Below are 25560 nucleotides of genomic sequence, written 5' to 3'. Positions count from 1 at the left end.
CTGTAATAATAATACAGTATGTACAGCCACCTCTTTTCAGCTGGTGTCACTAGCTAATACCAAATTAGTGTAAAGTGTCGCTTGTACACACTATTTATAGCTCATGGAGCCCCAGGCTTACATATATTTTTAACGCATTCAGTTTTAATAATAAGCACTTTCAATGCTAAAAATTTAGTAAAATTTTACATTTCTTTATACTCTTCAGCCTGTGAAAGCTTAAAAGCTAGAGTAAGGGGCATAACTGTTTTATCATTTTCTTCAAATGCCTGCATTTGAGAAGTAAAAGTAAATACCACACAAAATTTTGACCCATATAATAAAAAAATCAATCTGCTCATTATATCTCTCCTAGAGTAGCACAGTTATCAGGAGCTTTATAAAAGAGCTAGTAACCCCTGTCACAGCTTCACTTGTACTAAATTTGCAATCATTGTTCAAACTTTTTTTACCTTTCTTCACCCCTTTCTAGGTCAAATGTAGAAAAATCTAGAAATTTGTTTTTAAATACTCTCATGAAGATCACATACAAACCAACATAAAAATCAAGTTGATACTCGTATCTTCATTTGTTACCTAGAAACTAAAAAAATAACCAGGGTCCAAAAAAATTCAAAGATCCATTTTAACCTTTTAAATTCAGAATTTCAAAAACTCTCTTTCTTAGTCTGCACTTACACTGTAAGAAGATGTGTATACAAATTTTCATCAATTTATCTTCAGTAGTTTTTGCTGGGGATTGATGAATCCATCACTTAGGACAACATGCTTTATAGGTACAGATTAGCACAGAACAATCAGAAGTCAGTGCTAATATAGTGATTTGACTTATATTATTGTTTAATACAATATTACTTTTTTCTTTGTAGAAGCTACTTTGTTATTATAAAAAATCAGAATAACTGATATAAAGACAATACTTTTGAATTGCTTAGAAATATTAAAACATCAGTAATGTATATTATGAGTTCAATTAATTAAATAAAACACACATAAGTGCAATAGTCCATTTGATTTTTAGAAAGCATACTTACCTACTCCTGATATAATCTATATAATGTATTATTATGTACAAATTAGAATAAAAATATTTATTTTATTGTTTATTATTTGATCACCATTTCAATTTTTCTTCTTCAAATTAATAAGGTTATTTTTATATTTTTATTCTTCTGAAATAATAAATATGTAAATGATAATCATAACATAAAGTGTAATGAAAATGAAAAAAAATAATCATGAAAACATTAGATTTCAGTTCAGTTAGATTTGTAATAAAGAATAATTTCAAAAAATGATTCAAATTTTGTTAGACAACGTTTTTTTTTCTATTTGATGAACCGCGGGACTCAATGTGATTTTTTTTTAAGTGTCTACGAATTGCGCCGCTAGATTGCAGTACGGGATGGTACTAGGTAGCGTACAAAAACTTGATAATGTACTTGAAATAATAAAATTTAAAAGAAAATATATTACAACTTGTTTTGTTAGTAAATGCTCTTATGTAAATGAAAGTACTGAAGATGAAACATTTTTTTTAATTTCCATTAATTCTTTGAAAAACATTAAAAGTATTAGTTTACAAGAGATTATACTAGTTTTATTAAAACAGAAATAAATTCAATTGGCAAAGTTTTTTTTTTTATTCTACAATCAGAACTAACTAATGGAGAAATAAAAAAAGTTAATTTAATCTAATATATATATATATATATATATATATATATATTTGTTTGTCCCTCATGGGGTTCCTATACCATTCGTTCGATTGCGGTGAACTTCGGCATTGTGCGTACGCCCGCGAAGGTTTCTGAATTAGTTTGTACCCGCTAGGTGGCGCTGGGGTCGAGATATTTCGAAAAATTGTATTTATGGTCCGATTAGGCTCATATTCAGAATACATTTTAGTTAGTGAAAAGAAATATTTTTGCGAAAAAGATAAGAAGGGAAAAAGGAGAAAGGGAAAGAGGCGTCGATGAGAAGAGGGGTAGGGATGAAGATGGAAGGAGAAAGAAGGAAAAAGGGGATGGTTAAATTTTGTGATGTTCTGTAATGTTCAGTTTTTTAATGTTTTATCAATCTTCAGTTTGTATCCATTTAATCTAAATATATGCTCAAATCTAGCAATAGTAAAGCATTGCCAGGTAAGCTAGTAACAATATAAAAAGTGTATCCACGGATACGATAAAAAACGAGGGTTACATTTACAAAGTAATTTCATCACGGATCTTCGATTTGTGAAGGTCATACGAGTTTTAAGAAAGGAAAATATGGTATGAAGAGAATGATATGACTGTCAACAAAAAAAATTGGCCGTGAAATTCAAAAAATGTATTTTTGTTTGTTGTAGAAAGACAATAAATTTGAATAATAAATCCATAAGAATAACAATCTAGTAATTCATTAAAAAAATAAAATAAAAGAATAATCTAACAAAAGGTAGTAATATAAAAAAATACAATGAAATTGTAAACTGTAGTCTCACAAATATCATTTCTTCAGCTCAAAAAACAAAGATTTCTGTAATATAAATAAAACTGTTTTTAACAAAATGATACTGATACCAAAAAAGGTAAGACACTACATTTCTATTATCAAAATCTGTTACCAATTTAGAATTTTTTTTAAAGAAATACATGTTAAATATATATAATAGACAATAGATATACAATAATAGAAATAATAGATAATAAACAATGTTTAAGTGTTCCATATAATAGGCAAAAAATAGAAAAACTTGTTACAAAGCTCTTACTGGCCCTGCCCTATTTCGTTTATATGTAATACATATCACATCTACAGAAATAATACAATTCTTATGATTATTTGTTGTTTAATAAATGAAATCGGGCTGGTAAGAGTTTTATAACAAATTGTTTTTTTTTTTTGCTTATTGTATGGAACGCTTAAGCATAATAATGCTTAAGCGTTATTATCTATTATTGTATATATCTATTGTCTATTACATATATTTAATATGTATTTTTTTTAAAGAAAATTCTAAATTAATAACAGATTTTGATAATAGAAATGTGTAGTGTCTTACCTTTTTTCATATCAGTATCATTTTTTTGAAAACAGATTTATTTATATTACAGAAATCTTTGTTTCTTCAGCAAAAGAAATATCTGCAAGACTCTTACTGTTCGGTTCACAACTTCATTGTATTTTTTTTGATACAATTTACAAATTAGTATAAGAAAAATTACAGGTACCCTTACAAAAATTCCATTTTTTTTTTTTCACTGTAGTTTTTTGGCTGTAATGGCAGTCGATACAAAAATTGTTTATTTACTTTGAAATTCTGTTTTATGTCCAATAGTCTACGTTAATTTACTAGCATAATATTTTAGCACAATAAAAGTGCTTCATTCTGTTTCTTTTGCCTTTTTTCTGTTTTTTAAATAAATTACAGACCCATTTAAAATCTATTGCTATTAATTTTATTAAAATAACATTACACAATTTTCTTTTACAGTACGTTTTTGTTACAGTCCATAAGTTTTTAAATAATTTTTTTTTTTAAAAGTAAATTTTCGCAGTTTCATTTAACAAGTGCATTTTCAAATGTGCTGTCACATAATTATCGATGCCCATAAGTATGAATTTAACAAGACATATGTTTAAAAAATTACAAATGTTAGCTTATCCTTGTGTTTATATTTATGTATGTGCAATCTTTGCTAAAAGGAATGGTCAAAAAATAATGATATCCACCTTTACCAAACCAGACAACAGAACTGCTTTCATATAACAACAATACTTTGAAAGGGCTTTATTATCCCACCATTGCCATTTTTAATAACTTGCTGAACCATTTTAAAAATCTTCCCAAAAATTTACTTAAAATATAATAAATAAATTTTCTTTTACAAAAACAGTATTACTCTGAATTTTTAAATAATACTAATTAAAAAACGAAAAAATGCTATTTATCTCCAACCCATTCAGTGTAAATAAATATGTGCGCAAAATATTTCTCAAGAGCACCTTCTGAATTGTAGATTATTTTGTGGTAATCTTTTGTATTTCAGTGTATTTACCTTAACATTATTTTAAATATTTATATTTAAATAATTAGTATGAACTTTTAAACGCTTCTTTATTTCAAATTATAATTTGTTTTTATGTTTATAATTTATCTTTTAAAAATTCAGCATTTAAAAAAATTAGAATTCAAGTACAGAGATGAAGAACAATTACTAGCATTTACAGGAACCAAACAGCAACAGTAATAATTGAAGAACATAAGAAAGAAGCTGTAATAAAAAAGGAAGTCCGACAAGATTGTTCCCTATCCCCATTACTTTTTAATTTTTATATAGAACTAGCAGTTAATGATGTTAAAAAACAATTTAGATCTGGAATAGCAGTACAAGGTGAAAAGGTAAAGATGCTTACGATTTTCTGATGATATAGTAATTCTAGCTGAGAGTAAAAAGGATTTAGAAGAAACAATGAACATCATGGATGAAGTCCTACGCAAGAACTACCGCATGAAAATAAACAAGAACAAATCGAAAGTAATGAAATGTAGTAGAAATAATGAAGATGGACCACTGAATGTGAAAATAGGAACAGAAAAGATTATGGAGGTAGAAGAATTTTGTTATTTGGGAAGTAGAATCACTAAAGATGGACAAAGCAGAAATGATATAAAATGCTGAATAGCACAGATGAAACGAGCCTTCAGTCAGAAATAAAATTTGCTTAAATCAAAAATTAATTTAAACGTCAGGAAAACAGTTTTGAAAGTATATGTTTCGAGCGTGGCTTTATATGGCAGTGAAACTTGGACGATCGGAGTACCTGAGAAGAAAAGATTAGAAGCTTTTAAAATGTGCTGCTATAGGAGAATGTTAAAAATCAGAGGGGTGGATAAAGTGACCAATGAAGAGCTGTTGTGGCAAATTGATGAAGAAAGAAATGTTTGGAAAAATATAGCCAAAAGAAGAGTCAGACACAGGCCTCATATTAAGGCATCCTGGAATAGTCGCTTTAATATTGGAAGGACAGATAGATGAGAAACATTGTGCAGGCAGGCAACATTTGGAATATGTAAAACAAATTGAGGATGTAGCGAGTATACCAAAATGAAATGACTGACACTAGATAGGGAATCTTGGAGAGCTGCATCAAACCAGTCAAATGACTGATGACAAAAAAATTTTCATATAGTGATATGACCTATATAATGTATAGATGCTCTTAATCACAAAATGATAAATAGATTATAACTATAGATGTTCCAATCAGAATAAAGATTTATTTAATTATTTTATTCCTAACTGTGTATTTTGGGGTGCTGCTGTGATCTAAGTTTTACCAGACCCATCCATGATCCGATCTGATTTAATCAAGAAGTGGTTTCCCTTGATACATTCATGCAAATATTAGAGCAGTTACTTTTTATCTATGAACTAGTACACTTACAAATTTCTGAAATGTTTTTTTTATACCATTATTATATATTAATCAGAATAAAATATCTATTTATTTAGTTTGGGAGGTATTTATCTCTTTGTTAGTCACCATATTGAAAACATTTCATACTATCTTTAATATACTTTTGGAGGCACTAACAACATTGTGTTTGCTTTTCCTTGTTTGGATGAGTTATGGATAAAGAACATTCTTTGTTATTATGAATAATGTAATGAGAAATTAAATTCTTGAAATGAATAATGACAGCTTTTGTTTGTTTTTATAAAATTTCTGTTTGGAGAAGTGTTCATATTATTGCTGTAGTTAAAAAGTGTGCGTGCATTTTAAATTATCTTAATTAAAATACATTAAAGTATTAAAATAATCCTCATAAAGTTTTTTTTTTGTAAGTTTTGAGACATTAAATTAAACAAAATCAAAATTAAATTTAGTAGTGAAAAGATAAAAAAAAATAAATAATGTGATAAAATAAATTGGCATCATTGCCATGGACCACCAGTAAAATTAGGTGCAGAGAAAGAATAAAAACTAACTTCTTTATTTTCATTCTTCTCATTTTTTTTAATTCAAATTTTAGGCCTTTTTATAAAACTTTTTATATGATGATGTAAAAGAACATTCTTAAAAACTTAGTTATTGGAATAAAAATTGATTAAATAAAATTTAATAACATATTTAAAAATAACACAGTAATAAAATTATATTAGTGTATTATCTTTAATTCAGCTATTAGGAGGAAGTTGTCATTCATATAATGACATATCTATTGTATAAAATACTAACATTTTCTTTATTTTAATGTAAGGACTAGTCCTTGTGGCATAGACCATAGAGTACTTTATTCTCTTTAAAAAAATTATTCTCCTTCACTCTTTAAACATACAACATACTTACAAAGTAAGGATAGTAATCAGCTAGAAAGTTTAAAAAACAATGAAGAGTATAATAAATTAAAGAGAATAATCGGAAGGAAAAAAGAGAAAAAAAAATAATTCTTTAAGAAAAGGTTTTTTTTATATAAAGAAACTAGATTTTTATATATTGTAAGTAGTCTTTTTCTAATTGTAAAAATGTAATTTTTTACAGTTTGTCAATAAAGCATTATGTCAATTGCTTGGTTATAAACAAGAAGAAATGCTGAATCGGAATCTCCCATTATTTCATCAATTAGGTAATATGGACCAAGTCATTAGTCAGCTTGAAAAAGGTGCAGACTGGAATGGTAAAATCAGCTGGAGATCTAAGAATGGAGAATATATCACATTGCACTGTCGAGCTATGGCGTTCAGTGAAGTTGGAATGTAAGGTGTTATCTAAATATATATGTTTTGTTTATTATATTTAGTGAATAAATTTGTTTACTATTTACTCATTCAAAGTTATTAATGCTATTACTGCTACTGCAAATAACTGCAATATCTGTTATATCTGCAGATATATCTTATTGCAGATTATATTTGCAGATACTGCAACTCTTAATTTCACTAGTAACCCCCGCTTTACCATTGACTTCGTACTGAATAGGCCAAGATTTAACGTTAGCGAAACAATGTGATTTTTTCGATTTACCAGTTAAGAGAGGTTTCAACTTTTCTGTCCGCGACATGTTCGCACCTAAAATAACTGTGACACGATCTTTATCACCTTGAAAAGTTAAAGTTTTATCCGGTAAAGATTTTTAAAACTGCCCAGTTTCGTCAACGTTAAAAATGTTCACTGTTTACCCACGTATTACAAACTTCATTTACTAGCACTTTCACCACAAACATCTTTAAAGATTATTCCATGCTTATCTCTAAACTTATTAGGCCAACCCACATTAGCTTTGAAATTCGTACAATTGTCTTCAAAGTACTCGGCTTTTTCACGTAAAATTGGTCCACTTACCGTGACTGCTTTTAAACCACTCTAAAACGCTTTTGTCAACATCGGGATACTGACTGACTTTACTCTTTTGATAACGCCCGAGTTACAGATACGATCTTTCAAAAATTTTGTTTATCGTTGAAAGCGTGTTGGGTGATATTGCGAATTTCGTTGCGATCACGTTTTTCTTTTTTTTACCCTCATCTACTTCCATTATGAGCCTTTTTTTAATAATCTAATGATTATGTTTCTAATTTCTTTATGACATTTTAAAAAAGAACAAAAAGAGTGTAAAAACAACTATCCAAACTGAATTCAAATTAAACCCGTAAAAATCGGTTGTAAGGAAAGAATAAGAACACCCTTGTTTACAGTACCACACAAACCAAGACAGACATACAAAAACTTGCATACGAGCTTTTTTTTTTGTTTAGCCTCAGGTAACTATTGTTCAGATAATACTTCAGAGAATGAATGAGGATGATATGTATGAGTGTAAATGAAGTATAGTCTTGTACATTCTCAGTTTGACCATTCCTGAGATGTATGGTTAATTGAAACCCAACCACCAAACACCGGTATCCACGATCTAACATTCAAATCTGTGTAAAAATAACTGGCTTTACTAAGACTTGAATGCTGCAACTCTCGACTTTCAAATCAGCTGATTTGGGAAGACGCGTTTACCACTAGACCAACCCGATGGGTTTTGCGTTCGAGCTGAGACGGTTAAAAAGGCACATTGACCAAGTCTTCTTACGACAAATGAGTTCCGGTGAATACTGACGCGTGATAATGTAAGATTTCGCTTCCTTCTTTACTTATGTTGATTCATTCTTCAGAAAATAAATCACGTTTCATGTTTGTGAACTGAAAATAATATCGATATTGTAGGTTCAATGTTGAACTGGAGTTTTTAAAAATTTTTTTTTTGTAATAAACTCATCAAATTTTTTACTTCGACTTACAGGATTTTTGTTCGAGTTAAAGGAATTACGTTTCCATATAACGTAATACAATACGGCCGGGAATTAGAATAAATTTCAAGTTACAGGAATTGTATTCACTATCCTGGAATACAGAATAATTAATATGATTACCACCATTGTTGTTTTTACACATTTAAACAAATTAGCTATCACTTTGTTCATAATGATACACCTAAGATGTTTCTAATAAAACAAAATTAAAAATTCATACAGCTAAAGAGGTATTATTGTTTTAAAAATTAACAGATGCCATTTTGAAATTTGTCTTGTCTCAAAATTTTAAGTCTTTTTACTGAAAATGGTGATTTCAACACTTATTCATACCAAATTTTATCAAAATATTTCAATCTGTTCTTGAGATATAAATATTTTATTGCAAAAACAAAATGGCTGCCAGATGGAAAACTGATCATCACCTGAAGATGGTTACTGGAACTTTCTTTATTATTTTGATATGAGCAATTTACTCCCTAAGTTTATGTACATATTTTAGGGTACTCTGCATATTACAAATTGTTGAATGTGTGGGTTGTGTGTCAATGTATAACTATTACCATTTAGCAAAAATACCATGGCAACTACGTATGTGCTGTTTCCCAACAGTAATTTTAAATGTTTGATTTCATTTTAATACAAGGTTTAACATTTTCTCATATTACAGGTAAGCTAGTTAGTTGGCATAACGGTAAAATTCTGCCTTATTATTCACTTTTTCCTTGGTTCAATCCTTAGCAAGGTTATAGCTTTCTTTTCCTCATCATTATAAAAAAAATTATTTATTATTGTCCATATGTGTTTTGAGTGAATTAATGAGTAAATAATTTCTAAATGGTCGCTATTTGAAATTTATCATTAACTTATGAATAACCCAATATATGAAACTATTAATTATAAATACACTTCCAAGTATTAAAACCAATAGTCACAACAACCAAATTAAAAATTATTTCATAAGATTCTCATCATATTTGGTGACCAAATCAATATAGATAACAAGTTGAATAAAAGGTTGTGTACACAAAAAAAACGTTCAAAGTGCCGAGTGATTTAAAAGCATATAAAAATATACTTAGATAACTTACAAATTCAGTTGAGGTCTCATTTCATAGCAAAACACATCAAGTTTTGACTCGCACAGTCAAAAGTCTAATTAGGCAACCAGCGCTGCCACCAGTTTTGTTAAAAATGGATACACTTACTGGTGCAGAACATGCTCACTGTATTTTGATGTCACGTTCTGTAGTCACTAACTGCATTTGTATGTAATTTTCATAGAGAGTACAGTATGGAGCCTTCTAGTAGACATACAATTTACTCTTGGCACCAAACCTTCATTGAGACAAGTTGTTCTGTTAAACATACAAAATCACCAGGATGCCCACACGTCCCTGAAGCTGTTGTGGAACAACTCAGAGAAAGCTTTCTACGTAATCTGAAGAAATCAACTTGACGTGTGTCATGTGAGACTGCAATACCAGAGACGACTGTTTGGCAAATTTTATGTAAATGATTGCATTTGAAGCCATACAAACTAACCATGATTCAACACGTTGCAGATGATGACAAAACTGCTTGACTGCAGTTTTGTGTGGAAATGATGGATAGAATTGCAGACAACAATATAATTTTTAGTGATGAGTCAACGTTTTACATCAGCGGCAAGGTGAATACCTGTAACTGCCACATATGGGCTAGCGAAAACCCTCATGAAACTTTGCAGCAAATTCGTGATAGCGTTTTTTGTGTCCAAAGAAAATAAAGATTTTAGGCCTGTTCTTCTTCCAGGAGAAAACCATAAATGGTATCATTTAGCTGGATATGCTTCAAAATTTTCTAATTCCTCAGTTAGACGATGATGACCAAGATGGATGCCATTAATACCAGCAAGGCAGGAGCACCATCTCACTACATCCTAGAAGTCCAAGATTTTCTTGATACTCGATTCCCAGGTCATACATTGATACATTTCCCAGGTCATACATTGATACATTTCCCAGGTCAGTGGATTGGTCATGAAAGTCCAATTGTATGGCCACCTTGCTCACCAGATTTGAATCCGTTACATTTTTCTTGTGGGAATTCATTTAAGATCTGGTTTATGTACCACCTTTGTCAGCTGATCTTGTTGAGTTAAGAGTTTGAATTACGTCATAGCTGCAGGGGTAATGCCCGACTTGTCGGCTACAGTCTGAAATGAAATCAACTTCAGGTGGACTGTATGACACATTACAAATGGAAGCCATATCGAACCAAAGTGAATATTGAGTGACAAACTTGATGTGTTTTTCTATGCAATGACATCTTAACCGAATCTGTAAGTTTTCTCAATAAATGCTTATATGCTTTTAAAGTTGTGAAGTCCTTTTTGAATTACCTAGTATTATATTAGATGTTTTTAATTGATGTTATATAATGTTCAGTGGATGAATCCTTTCCTCACAACAGTAGTTTAGCTTTGTAATGAATTATTAAAGTATTTAAATAAATTTACTTATATAGATTTGTAAAAAAATTAGTCAAAATTTAATTTAAAAAAATGTTTATATTCATTAAGTTATATTTTATTTATTTGTGGTTTTTTATGGTAATAGTGACCATATAATTAATTATAATTGTTTACTGCATGATAATTTTAAATATTTTACGATTACTTCTTTGAAATCCCTAGAATCTGTTTTATTTTTTAAGTTTCCTGGAAAATGTTTCTTATGAAAGATTTTTGTATTGATATTATTTATTCATTGAACTAAATGTTACTTTAATTTTAATTAAAGTACTATTTTAATTTTTTAAATAAAATATTTTAAACATTTTAATTTTTTTGAACTCTTAATCATATTGATCAAATTATTTTCAGTGAAGCAACACATTATATATACATGCAAGAAAATCCTCATGAGCCTACAATTTGTTCTCGTGGAAGTGTTCCTTCTGTACGAAAAGGATCATATGACGTCAAATCTATCAATAGTGAAGGTTAGTTAACTTTTTTTAAGTAGTGTAAACTCATAGAGATTATGCATGGTATTGTATTAGCTCACAAAAATTATGCATGATATAGCTTAGTAGAACTTAGATATATATGGCCAAGGTGAATAAATATAATTTATTAATAATTAGTGAGAAATTTTATTGGATTTTCAATGTATTATCCACCCATGAATAATTTAAAAAAAATATATACATATATATAGTGAAATACAAAAGTAAATGAGGCTTATAAAGGGAGAAAGTTATATTAAAATCATTTATTGAAATGTCTTTGTCTTTGTCTTTTCATATGATCTAGTTTGGTGATTAATAATTATATTAGCTACAGAATTCTCACCGAAAGCGTTTCTCTGATATTACATTATTGTTTTATGAAATTACATCATTGCTCTGTGCTTTTTCCATGATTCTGTAGCTCCCAGAATTAAATATACATAAGAATTCGTAATAGTGATCAGTTTAAAAGTTGGTTAAATCTCATTTCTTGTCTCAAACTTTTTCATCAATGCTGTTGATCAGTACTCATGATGAAGCTGTTTTATATCAGTACCCATGATCTAGCATATTTTTAAACTATTCTTTGATTGTTTTATTATTTGGTTGTAAGCTAATTAAATACTGTTTTTTTGTCCATCTAAAAAAAATAAAATGTTTTTCCTAATATGGTGTACAACATATTAATGAATATTAAATGTACCCCTAAATTATTACAAAAAAGTTGAAATTTTTTTTTTATTTTTTAAATCAAAATTAGTATAAAAGTATTAGTAATATGCATCTAGTAAAACAATGAAATGCAGCAAAAATTTTGAGAAAAAATTACTCACTTTCTAAAGAAATGAAAAGGTGCTTCTAGAATGTAATTATATTTAGAGAAATTATAATAGATATTGACAGCACCAGTTTTATACTTCTTCAAAAAAGACCTTTACTATTTGGTCAATTAGTATATATGATGTATTTTAAGTTTTTTTTTGTTTTGGTACTATTAGTACCAAGTAGAATGAAAATTTCACTAATATTCAACAAGAAATGTAAAATGTGTTTACTTTAATCTACTGACATTGTTGAATACATACTGCAGATTACAGTACTGTAAAAGTAAAATTGCAAATTTTAATATATAAAAAGGTATTTTTTCTCTAAGCTAAATACAAAGAAAATATTGAAAATAATTCATCAAGAAAATGTAACTTTTATTAAAATTAAGAAAACATTGCAGTGTAAAAAAATCCCTTACCTTATTTTTATTGATTTTAAGATAAAGTTTAAAATTATTAAATATCAGGAATTTACACCACGTTGCCTCGGCTCTTTATATCTTGTTTCCATGAACTGGTTTGTAAATGTAAATCCTGTTATGTATAGTGCTTGTATGTGTATTCTTTGTTACTGTGATTGAATGTGCACCTGGTCTGTACAATGTAATTTTAATTTGATAACTGCAGTTAATTTATGTACCCCTTGTGTGTTGTTTTTATCAACTTCTTTTGAACTGAATCTATATGACCTTGTTTATTTTTTTTGGTTTTAAGAGTAAGATACATTTTTCCTATGAGAAAAAATATTCTCTGAAGTAGCTGTCCTTTCCAGTAATTCTGTATGAATGTTACCTATTGGATATTATCATTATGTATTTTTTGACACAATATACTGTATTTTGAAAATGAGACATTGTTATTGTCTTTTTTTTCAAAAGTTTTGTAATATTTTTAAATTATCAAAGCACATGCATATATCTTCTTGATGGTTGCTCAAACCCTTACTAAGGTTCTTACATTAACTCTTCAGCTTCTGAAATCCTCAACATAGAGTATATCAGGATCATACCTGCACTCATAAAACCAAAAATTGTGAAAGAAGGCTTAGGATAAGGAAAATGGATGGAGGGTGAAAGAGAAAAGCAATCCCTCTGGGGTAGTTTATAATCTTGTACACGATCTTAAATTTTCCTTAGAATTTATCTACTGACTTTTAACTTGTATATTTGATAGTAGATCTTTTTCGTATGGTGTTGGGATTTTTCTTAGTCGATATTGACAAAAAGCTTCAACTGTATTGCTAAAAAATAACTACTAGAGTATATAATACAGTATTTTACAGTAGCATGATGATTATTTAACATAATTGTAAAATTAATTGTTTATTCAAATTTAACAATACTTTTTGTTAATTACACCCAGGTTGAGGTTTCCATGAATACCTTCCCTCCAATTACTCCATAAGTCAGTCCTTTTCTGTTGTAAGTCATTGCATATCTTCTTTATCTCTTTTTATATTACTCTATCACCTTGTTCCTTGTTTATCTCATGGACTTTCTCCTTGATAAGGCCTTCCTCAGTTTTTTGTTTGATGGTACTTCCACACCCCCTAAATACATTTCGGATTTGTACTCTCACATATCACTCCTATTTTATTTCTTTTAATTTTTACAATAATGTTCTCAAAAATATATTTCATTTCTTTTCTTCTAAATGGATTTTAGATTTCTCCTAAAATCTAAAATCCATCCTCCTACATATTTTATAAGAATTGGTGCTGAATAAACTTTAAAAACATTATTGCTTAAATTTATAAGACACACAAACTTTTTCAATAAAAGATAAAAACAGTTTGAGTCCCTGTTTACTTAAATAAACAAATTTACTTAGTAGCCTTCACAGACATATAACTGGTTTATATGTTGTTATTGTATATGTTTATGTCATTTATAACTTCCTAAATTACTGCTTTTTTTTTATCATTTGGTCAGAATTCTAAAAAAAGCTTTTCTATGAAAAAAATGTTTAAAGAGCTTTAATTAATTTTTTGCTAAAATGGATCCATAAAGAAAGTTGAGAGATCTTCCTTCAAGATTTGATTCAGGATTAAGATAAGTTTATAATTTATCCTCAGTTTTTGTTTGAATCAGTTTTATTGTTCTTACATAATTCACAGACTGTCTAACTAACTGGATAATGGACACTATTCAGATTACAGATTAATTTGTTTTCAACTTTACATGAAATGCTGAGATACTGTTAAAAAACTGTTTTGAAAAACGTATCACAAAGATTTAATTTTATATGATGTAAATTAACTTAAAATCAAAATTAAGTTATTCCCTACTTTCAGATGTTAGTAGTTTTACAAGTTCTAACTGGTAAGATAAGTCTTATCAGGAAAGATTTCATGATTCATGTGAAAAATTATGACCTCAAATTTGAAAAAGTCAAAATAATAACTAACTATATTCAAATATTTTTAATTTTGATCATATTTTGAATGTAGTCTTAATTTTATAATTAAATTATATGAGGGTCATTCAAATATAAACTGGAATTTTAGTAATAGTGTAGTAATAGTGGGTATAAGTGTTGGGAGTGTGCATATAACCTTGTCAGATACAGGTGGATACAGCAAAGTATTGGCAAGGTGGATTTCATGTTTTCTCACTGGGCACAGAGAAATGTCCAGAAAGACATTTGTTGGCAACTTCTGAATCACTTTGTGAAGGAAGGCAAGGTATTTTTATACTGTATTGTGACCTATAATGAAATGTAGGTCTACCACTACATCCCAGAAAACATAAGAAGAAATATGGTTTGGAGAAAAGTGGGGAGGAGGTACCGATCAAGGCCAAGAAACACTTATCAACTGGAAATGTTCTGGCAACTATGTTTTGGGATTCAAAAGGTTTGCTGCTGATTGATTTCCTGCATGAACAAAGTGTGGTAAATGTTGCACACTATTGCCAGTTGTTGGATGACATCAGGGCTGCTTATCACATACAAACGATGCTGTAAACCAATTTGCAACGTCCTCCTTCTCAATAACACATGACTATATACAGCAACTCAGACTTGTAATAAACTTGCTAAAGTTCATTGGACACCTCTTGAACATCCACTGTACAATCCAGACTTGTCAGCATGTGATTTACACATGTTTGGTTTGGTGAAAGAAGCTTTTGGAGGGGAAAGATTCGAAGACAATGCCACAGTTGAGCATTATGTGCGCAATTCATTGTTTGAGCAAATATCTTGTTTCTTTTTTTATGAGGAGATCAGGAAGCTACCTCTTCAGTGGAGAAAATATATTTCTGTTGAACAAAACTAAGTAAAAAAGTAAGGTAATTTATTTGTAATTTTATCTGATACAATAAAGTTATGTAAACAAATTTCGGTTTTTAGTTGAATGACCCTCATATATTATTTACTTTTTCAATACAATTTAAAAAAAAAAATCAATTTTGTCATAGGTTTTAATGATAAAATATTATAATTGATGAAAAGTGCTTTGAGTTTTTTATTATCCAATATTTTATGTTGTACAGAGGAATTTCAGGCATTTTTGTAATGAATTAAAATTTTTTATATATTTATTCTTTTTTTAATTTTGCAAAAATTTATTTAATGTCACTTGCTGATTCTGTTATTTTATTCTGTCTACTTATAAGCATTCTGATTAGTAACTGTTATTAACTTGGAAAAATTTCCCAAGAAGACAGTTCATTAGGTCCTCTAAAAAAAAGCAACTGTATTTCAAAACCAACAGTGCATGTCAAATAATTTTTTGTTAATGAAAATCATTTACAAAATAATTAATACCATTACCAAATTAATTAGAATAATTTATTTGCTTAAAAATTTTTGTTTATTCTTATTTTACTTAATAGTATTTACTTGTATTTCGTAATTATTAAAAGAAGAAAATGTTTAATGAAAGTCAAGAAAATGTTAATTTTGAAATTTAGTTTCTGTTTATCACAGTAATTAAATTATTTTTTTTTTAAATTTGTTTATTAATAGTTTGTTAATTTTATTATTGTATTTTCTTTTTGTTTACTTTATAGCAGATGCACCAGAACTTGACAAAATTTTCTCAGGCCTGGCCAGTTATGGTAATTTTCTTTCTTATAATTTCATAAACCATTTAAACAAAAAAAAAATTGACCAAAATTTACTTGGGCTTTGGCCTGGTTACTTACCGTGCCTATCCTTTATTTGATTACAACCTGTCTTTTATAACTACAAATTATTTACTTAACTTAATCTCTCTTATTTCTAAGAAGCTAAATCTATTTTAAAAAACAAAATAACACAATTAATACTCTCTAAAAAATTGTTTCATTTTAATGTTTCATTTGTTAAACAGTTGCGATTAAAATAATTTAATCTATTTCTTTTCTTCTTATTCAGTAATTTTAGTTGTGAAATTATATATTGAACATGAAGTCGACATTGGCTCTTGTACGACTGCCTTCTGGTACCAATTTATCCATACCTAAGTCTACAACTTACCTCTTCCACTCTGGTTATTATTTCTAGACAGTTTGAACTTACTGGTTAGCTTACTAATTAATAAACTTAATTACTGGTATAGTAAGCCCTTATTTATCATCATCATCATCTTATTCTGGAAAAGAGCAAAATTATTGAAATGACATAGTAAGTTATTAAACAATGCAACAGAACATGAGATTTTTTTAGAAAGTTACAAAAATGGAACTTTTTCCTATTATGATATTTTCTGGTATAATGCACTGTTGAAAGATGATTTGACTGAACTTGTAATTATGTCAAAATCTTTTATATTAACAGATTTTACGATTTTTTGTAATGGTCTCTTTTTTCTATAAAAAAAATGTATAACTTTATTCCTAAAAAGTCTTTTCAGTTTCAACCTCAGCATTCTTTAAATTTTTTTATCTGTATAATTTGCGGATGCCTTTTAATTACTTATTATTAGAAAAAATGCTGCAGTAAATGATTTTCTGATCAGATTTGCTTCAGTTTGTGATAATTAAAACTAATAAATGATGAGATTAATAAAATCCAATATTATGTAATATCATATAAAATATAGAAATGATTTCATAAGGGTTGAATTTTTGGCTTAAGATATCATACTCAAAATATGCTACACTAGATTACCTTAGTATATGTAGTATATGACCTACCAAAATATTCATTCTGTACATAAGATTTTACTTTCATTATTTTTCCAAGATGTCTTAAAATTTTTTCATTCCAAACTATCATCCCCGCTCACCTAAATCTTCTATGTGATATGTGATATTATGTTGCAGAGGTTTCATTCTGTCCCCTAAAACCTTTCTTCAGTTAATATTTTACTACTATTAAGCACATCGAAGGAATTTTCAGATAGTTTAATAAACTGTTACTTTTTGGAAGATACATTTTGGACACCAGATTTAATGCCAATTTTTGCAGTTCTTAGTGTGTATATGGACAATTACAAACTAGTATGTCAAATAATAGCTGATGAAAGAAATAACAGTAGAAGAAATTTTAGAAAATAAGGACAACAGGATCAGTGGTAGTGAAGATGAATTTAATGTTGAAGCAACTAACATTCCTTCAATACAAGAAGCACTTAATGAACAGAAACAGTAATCAAATGTTTTAAAGCACAGAAAAATTTCATTTTAATGAAAGTGTTACAACTTAATTCACAAAGCAAACCACACTATATATAACAGTGGTATTAAAATTTAAAAATTATATTACAATTTGAAAAGAAAATAATTGTTTTGAAATTTTCAACTTTTAGTTTTGAAGTTTTTGACAAGTTTGAACATTGAAATAATTTTTCGGCATAAATATTCAAAAACATTCATAAATATTCTAATTCTTCTTTCAAGAATTTAAAAAAAAATTATTTTGCATAAGCATTTTAAGTTTTTAAACTCAGATAAGCATCAATTAATATATTTAATTTGTCCAAAGCAGTACCATTCAAAAAATTTTTCATTAATTTTAAATGAAGGAGTCCTTTTCCCTTCAGTCTCCATATAGAAAAAAATTCTAGTTTGTTTTTACTTAAGTTTTTAGTCATTCTTTGAAAATATTGAAAAGTTCTGTGTACCTCTATGAAAAGGAATTAAAAACAAAAAAAATTTGCCCAGAAATGAATTCAGCTTAAACAAAAGTGAAATTGCGGATATTCAATTTAATATTAATTTATTTTACCAAAAAATTGTTTTCTGTTAGCGAATGCAATAATTAATAAAACAAATAGACAAAGGAAAATCTTGACCAGATGAGCAAGAACAAAAAGAAAGCTTTTCTGCAATTAAAAAAAAAAAAAAAAAAAAAAAAAAAAAACAGTTGCCAATTGTTAAAGTAAAATTTTCTTTCTTTTATTCCATTTTTTTGTTATAGTACAGAAAATTATGTACCACCAAAATTGTATTTCCTGAAAGACTTCCGATCAGCTAGCCTTTAATCGATTTTTCCTGCTATTCATTGTGATAATCCCCTGTGTTCTGGTCTCATTAAAAACCAAAATAGCATTTTCTACTTCTCACTTCCAGCCTGGACTATTAGTACCCTTGAGTCTTAAAAAATTTCCTTTTTGTAACCACTGATAGATTTTCAGTCTACCCTTTACTCTACTATTGCGTTGAATTATGTAGGACTCATCAGAAAATATGCTAGACCTACCTTTTCTCCGAAATTCTCAAATTTTGTTCAAACATGTAATTTATTTAAAGTGCATATCATGCTTTTAAATTAAAAATTTTCTGTTGTCTTTGGTCTTCCTGCATTTGAATCCACGTTCCTTAAAATTTTATTGAGTTACATGGTTGAAATTAAATTTTAATTCCAAATTCTATAACTTCTTAGAGTAGCCAATCTGTGATTGTTTTATGAAATTATACAGTATTTTATCCCACATACACATTTCTGGAGATTATCAATATTTACTTTTTTGTTTATTCTTAAATGAATATTGCCGGGTAATACTTTGTTTTCTACATCGTTTTTTTTTCTCCTTCAGTAATTTCCTTAATGTGTGAACTGATAATTCTCAAAGATATTAACCACACAATCCTAAATTTTCATAACATTTTCATGCATAACATTCCAGAATCTTATTAAGTACCACCTCTGTGCTTCAGTTGAGGGATTTTGATTTAGTATTAAAAAAAATATTGTTTGTTGTTCGTAATATTGAAAGATACTGTATGTTGTACCAAAAAAATTAAGTCAAAGTCTAATAGATACAACTATCAAATGGTGTAAAGTGATTAAAGACTGAAAATTGTCATACTACATAACAGTTCATGCCCTTCCTATAATATATATACTCCCACCACATCCATTCATCAATACCAGCACATAGCCTTACGCAAGCAAAATTAACTACTGTGCCTCAACCAATTATTTACAAAACTTAGACTTACTGTACATTTTTTGTTTCATTTTTTTTATTATTGTAACTACCTGATTCTTGTATAAACTATAAATAATTCTGTATTTCAAATTAATGTTTCTGGAAATTTTACCCTCTCTGTTCAGATGCCTTTTTGATATTTATAAATTTCATGTAGGCTGTTTTTTTTTTGTATAGTCTGATTTCCAAGATTAATTTGAAGCCTGAAATTATTTTTTATGTACTCCTGTTCTATCAAAAGCTGAAACATATTTGCTTAGTCACAGATCTGACTTTGTATAATGTTTAGTTATAAAACTAAAAAATCGTCATAAGTCTCCAGCAACAAGCACAGTAATAAAGTGATATGATGTTAAATAATGGCTTACTTTAAACTACCAAGCGATACTATTAATTTAAAATAAAAATTTAGATTATTTTAGACTTTTAAGGAATTAATAAAATCGTAAAATATAATAATAATTATTTAATTATATTTTATTACATCTGTTTTTTTTAGTTTGTCAATTTTTTTTAGCATACATGTTTTTTCACTAGAGGTAATTTGGGAACTGACAAATCTTCATCTAATTGCTGATAAAAAAATACTTTCTGCAAATATGAGCCTTCTTTCTCCAATAAGGTCATCAGAAACTGCTATCAAAATTTCACAACTTTCTACAAATATCGGCAGCTTCAATTCTCCATTAAAGTCATCAGAAACTCCTCTCAGAATTTTGCCAGTTTCTACAAGTATCAACTTCAATTTTCCAGTAAAATCAGAAACTAACATTCCAGTAAAATCAGAAACTAACATTCCAGTAAAATCAGAAAGTAACAAAATTATGCCTCATTCGAGTAGAAAATTACCATCGATTCAAGTGACATCGTCTAGTAAAACTGGTACTCATTTTTAATTAAAGAACAATTGTTAAAATAATGCTAATTATTGCTTTTTGTGAAGTAGTCTGGTAATGTATTAATGCTTTGGCATTGAGCAGTATGATTGTAGTCATATATTTTTCCTCTTTTGTAAAAGATACATCAATTGATTTAATATTAAAACTTTTAAAAATATTACTAATGTATTGAAAAATATTTTTTGAGTATTTTTTGTTACAAATTGTTTATTGGTATCCTGTAAATAAGATGTTTTTTCCAGTCTCTTAAAAAAATGTATTTCCTTTAAAAAGTAAGTTTATGAAATACTTTAATTTCATTGGAAATTTAAACAATTTATTGTTGCTTCTTTTTTTCTTTAGAATACGAAAAAATTCAATCGTCACAACAGGAGGAGTTGGTTCAGAGGACCTCATTTGAATTGTCATCATCAATAATAGTGCTAATAAAAAATTTGGTATACTCGTATTTACATGAGTTACACAATCTTTTTTTAATAAAAATCCCCTCCTGTCTTAGCCTTAAAAACTTAGTAAAATAAGATTAAAAATTTTAAAAAGTTCTATTCATGTATTTTTATGTAAAATATTTTGTATTTTTTCATATATGTAATAGTTATAAATATTTTTTTTTTCAGTGGGGGCTGGGTTGAAATCTGTGTCAAGCTTGTCATTTTTCTTGGATTACAAAATTAAAGTTTCTAGCTTTATGAATAGCAAGTTAGAAATTTAATCACCTGCAGAAAAATGATTTAATAATTAATTTACTTTGTTTTAACAAATTTCAGGATTTCTTAACTTTTGCACTTACGTGGTTTTGGGAAATGTGTTTGGAATTTGAATTATTCAATGAAATTTAAACCATCACAGTGTTCTGTAATATTAAATTGGCTAATGTATTGAGTATAATTAAAATACTAATTAATAATTAGTATTTTACAGTATGATAATTAAAATACTAATTAATAATTAGTATTTTAATAATTAAAAATGTGTCAGTTGTTATTACCTGTGATTTTTTATAGGTTAGTATTAAATAACTATTAAAATTTGGTACAGCCTTTGAAGTTTATTAACACGAAAAAAACATTATATCATTATGTGGATACCACTTGAATTTTCAGTATATAAATTATTATAAAATTTGTTAATGATAAACAAGTAAGTGTACAAAAAGATACAGGCGTATTACATAATATTTGTTAATACTGTAGACGACTTCTTTACATGTTCAGTTTCGATCAAAACATGAACTGAGAGAATATTTGGCTGATAAAACTGAAAAACAGTGAATATAATGATCGTTGATAATGTAAGAGTACTTATAAAAATAAGTACTCTATTTAATAAGTATTCATAGTACTTACAGAACTATGAATAATTTAAAAACATATCCAGTGAGCAGCTCTATATAAGTTATACAGCTTTAAAATGAATTTATTGTTTATAACCATAAATAACTTTGTCATTGATTTATTTATTTTCCAACAGAATAGATTGAGAAGTGAAATTTTGTTTAACTGTTTACAGAATTTTTTATTTACAATCAATTGTACTGAAGTGTGAGACCAGTAGCCAAAGATAGGAATTAGTTGTTAATTGCTAATCCAAATTTGAAAGATATTATGACTCATTATCACTTAAAAAAGTCCATCATATTTTATAAAAATAGTTTTAAATTTTATCTCTAATAATTTCCTTACATAACTACCAAAGAGGTTACAGCAGAACAACAACTGAGATCAGTTGGTCTTGACCCATTGCTGTGAGTGATGTTGCATGCATGCGATGCACAAATGGCTCTTACTTTCTGAATGACCTACATGTATATACATCACAATCACATACACATCACGTCCGTCATTGTGTGTTAAATTAAAAACAAACTTAGATTCAGACATCAAATGATATGTTGGCTTACAACATCTATTTATATTATAGTAGGTGTTGAAAATGTCCACCCCAAGCTTGAAGCAGGTACAAGCCCGTAGATCATGTTGGATGCCATTTTGCATAGAAATATATACAGTTGATAGATATAATCTCTTTTGTACTATCCTATTTTAGGTCTTGTACAACACATGGAATCTGTTGGTACATATAATATTTGAGATACCCCCAGAGAAAGAAATTCACAGGTTATCAGACAGCATAAACTTTTTGAAATCAAGTGCCAAGCATGTCTTCCAGAAACTGCATAGTATCATAAGACATGTGATATGCTGCAGGTAACTACAACATTCATCTGTTTGCAAAAGTACAATAAATTGCAAGTTTATATAACAAACTGTAAATTACAAACTGGAAATTGGAAATTTCCAAACTGGAAATTGAAGTCGTGTCAAAAAATTTAGATCCCACTATTCATTGTCATGAATTTGCACAAAAAATCCCAACTTTCAATGAGTGAAATCATATTTTTGTAACCCAGAGGAGTTTTCTATTAATCTGCTGTGCTGGCTATTGATATATCCACTAAGGAGGAAATACATTTGTCAATAAAAAACAATCCATCCAAGTTCATTCCATGACATCTTACCAATGTCTTTTACAGTATGCAGTTCATTTGAGAGTGTCTGGTTCTTTCAGTTCTTGTATACATTGGACATAACTAAGCATACAGACATAATTTCTTTGTTACCTTATGTGCACTCCCATATAACATCTGTATGTCAATTCATGCAAAATATTTGTTAAGGGCTATTCTAATGCTGTTCTTCCTCCCATAATTTTAGTCCATTAGCAGATGTAACACCAGTGCTACTACAAGTCTCTCAGAAATGACTGACAATAATCATAATTGTTGAGTTGTTGAGCACAGTCACTTGTTAATACTTTCAACAAAATTGTTCTTTCACGTATGCATTTGTTTATCTTTAAAAATATCCACAACACATACCCACTGTGCTCTAGAAAATGGTATTTGTTAATGTTATACAGCAGAAATACCCATTATGCTGTAGAAAATGGTATTTTTTAATATTCATAACAAACTTGCAAAAAATAGCATCCTTCAGTCAGGTCTGTGACTACTAAGCATGTGCATATACTCTCTACCTTGGGAATCATTGTAATGCCATCTTCTGGCATTTCACCAGATTACTACATCAATCTTTGCCAAACAATTTACCCTTTTATAACAAACAAATGTACTCTTCTTACACGTAGAATGTTAGATATGTGTAATAAAATGATCTGTAAATAAACATCTTAGTAGTTTAACTATTTTATGGTAAAAACACAGAATTGTGCAGTATTTAAATGAATAATTCCCATTGATTTTAAGGATTCAACAATAGGAGCCAAAAAATTATACTTCAGCGTTATAAAAATTGATTCTTTTTTAATGTGCATTTTAAAAACAAATTACAAATAATAATAATTTGTCTAAACAGTGGACTAAAATACAATTTAATTTATTTCATCTTTAAATTAAAACACGTAGTAGAAATTTACATTAAATGAATATTTTACTGTAAATGTGTATTAAAAAAATATGTGTTCAGACAACACAAGAAAATTATGTCTTTTAAGATAACTGTAGTTTTTTAAGTACTTAGAACATAAAAATAAGTCAATAAATTAGATTCAGTTTTTAATATTAATAATCACATTAAATAAGTATTTTATTCATATATATTAAAATTACATATGGAGTTATTTTAAAAATTATTTCAAAATTTAAGCATATGATGTCCTGTAAATTTAAAAAAAATTAAATCATTCACATATCAAATGAAAAGCATACATGCAAAAGAAAAACCACATATAAATAAAAATTTCCACTATGATAATTATGAAATAGACTTACAGTGCTTTTTAAATTATATTAATCTGTCCAAGAAGGCTTATAAAGCTGACAACGCTGTAAAGCAAACAAAATTATTGGTAATAAACTTAAAAAAAGAAAGAAGAATTTGAGTTACTAGATTATGTAGTTAAATGACACATTTATTATCTCATTTATTATCACTTAAATTATCTCAATTGAATTCTGATGTGTTTTAAAGTTCATCTTAATTATCATTTTAGTACTTTTACTTACAATTAATAATATCTCCATGTCATACTCTATAAAACTTTTATCCTGTACTAAAATTAATATTGAAAATTATTTATAATTTATTATTATCATGCAATTATTATTGAATATTTTATTCATTTATCATAATTATATTTTAAATTACAATGGAAACACATTTTTAAAAATTAATATCAAAGTAAGCATCTGCTGAAATTGAAATATGACAATTTTCTTGATCACTTCGTTTTTTATTATGAGTCACCGTTATTCATTTTCTGTCATCTTTACAATTAATAAGTTTTTTATCTACATTCAACTATGTATTTTTCTCAGTGATCTCAATTAGTTTTAATCTGGGCCACTTGTTTAAATTAAGGTATATATTTTCCTTACATATGTAACAATGTTTTGTTACAATGAGGATCTACATTGTACCCTCCAACATAATATGAATAAGAAATAATTATTAATCATATTAATGACAAGTATATTATTTTTATTTTTTTATTTTTTTTAATAATAGGTAAATATCATTTGACTAAAATAAGGGTTATATAATAGAAGAGATACAATATTTCCCAATCCAATATTTTATAATACTTGGGTAAATCTGTTTCCAAAGAGACTTATAAAAATAATTTCAAAATATCTTCTTGAATAGAAAAGTGAATCTTATTTTTGTAAAAATTATCTTATTTTTCTGAAATAATTTGTGATTTCAGACTGCAGAAATTTTTTATATATTGTTAAGGAAGGTATCTGAAAGTTTATGAAAGTTCAGCTTATCGCTCATTTTCTTATTTATAATTCCAGATTTCATTCTCATTTGAATATACATCTTAATTTCTATTTGTTGTTTAATTTTAAAGGTTGAAAATATAGTAAAATTTGTATTATTCTTTTGTGAATGTATATAAACAAATTTATGTAAAATGTAATATCTGTTTACTGCTGAAATGTAACTGGCGTAGTTATGCTTATTTGTATCTAATTAAATCATTGCTATAGAATATTATTTATTTTATTTGTGATAATCTTCTTCTTTTATCAGATTTATTTTAATTTCATGCACACCACAGGTTCTTTTTTCTCAAGGTGCTTTTATTTAACTCTTTAATTATTGATGGGCTAAAATTTTTTCAATTTTTTTTTCAGTTTAAATTCAAATTCAATATATAGAGTATTT

The 25560-nt window shown here is 27.7% G+C and overlaps 1 protein-coding gene across 10 annotated transcripts in view; it reads left to right on the top strand.

Annotated features, from left to right (window-relative positions):
- LOC142321485 (high affinity cAMP-specific and IBMX-insensitive 3',5'-cyclic phosphodiesterase 8-like) overlaps nucleotides 1-25560 on the top strand; it is a 1158933-nt gene that overhangs the window by 1106677 nt on the left and 26696 nt on the right. For 7 of the 10 annotated variants that reach the window (XM_075359602.1, XM_075359603.1, XM_075359607.1 and 4 more), the window contains 3 exons: nucleotides 6532-6746; nucleotides 11158-11276; nucleotides 16126-16173. In XM_075359602.1, the coding sequence (XP_075215717.1) occupies nucleotides 6532-6746; nucleotides 11158-11276; nucleotides 16126-16173 (382 nt within the window). Of the gene's footprint in view, nucleotides 1-6531; nucleotides 6747-11157; nucleotides 11277-16125; nucleotides 16174-20056; nucleotides 20355-22558; nucleotides 22579-25560 lie in introns of those variants that run through there. The other 3 variants (XM_075359606.1, XM_075359610.1, XM_075359611.1) reach the window with 3 other exon arrangements.

The sequence above is a fragment of the Lycorma delicatula genome, chromosome 3 (assembly GCF_047948215.1).
Source record: "Lycorma delicatula isolate Av1 chromosome 3, ASM4794821v1, whole genome shotgun sequence".
NCBI classification, from domain to species: Eukaryota; Metazoa; Arthropoda; class Insecta; order Hemiptera; family Fulgoridae; genus Lycorma; species Lycorma delicatula.
This window is presented reverse-complemented; position numbering and strand designations above follow the sequence as displayed.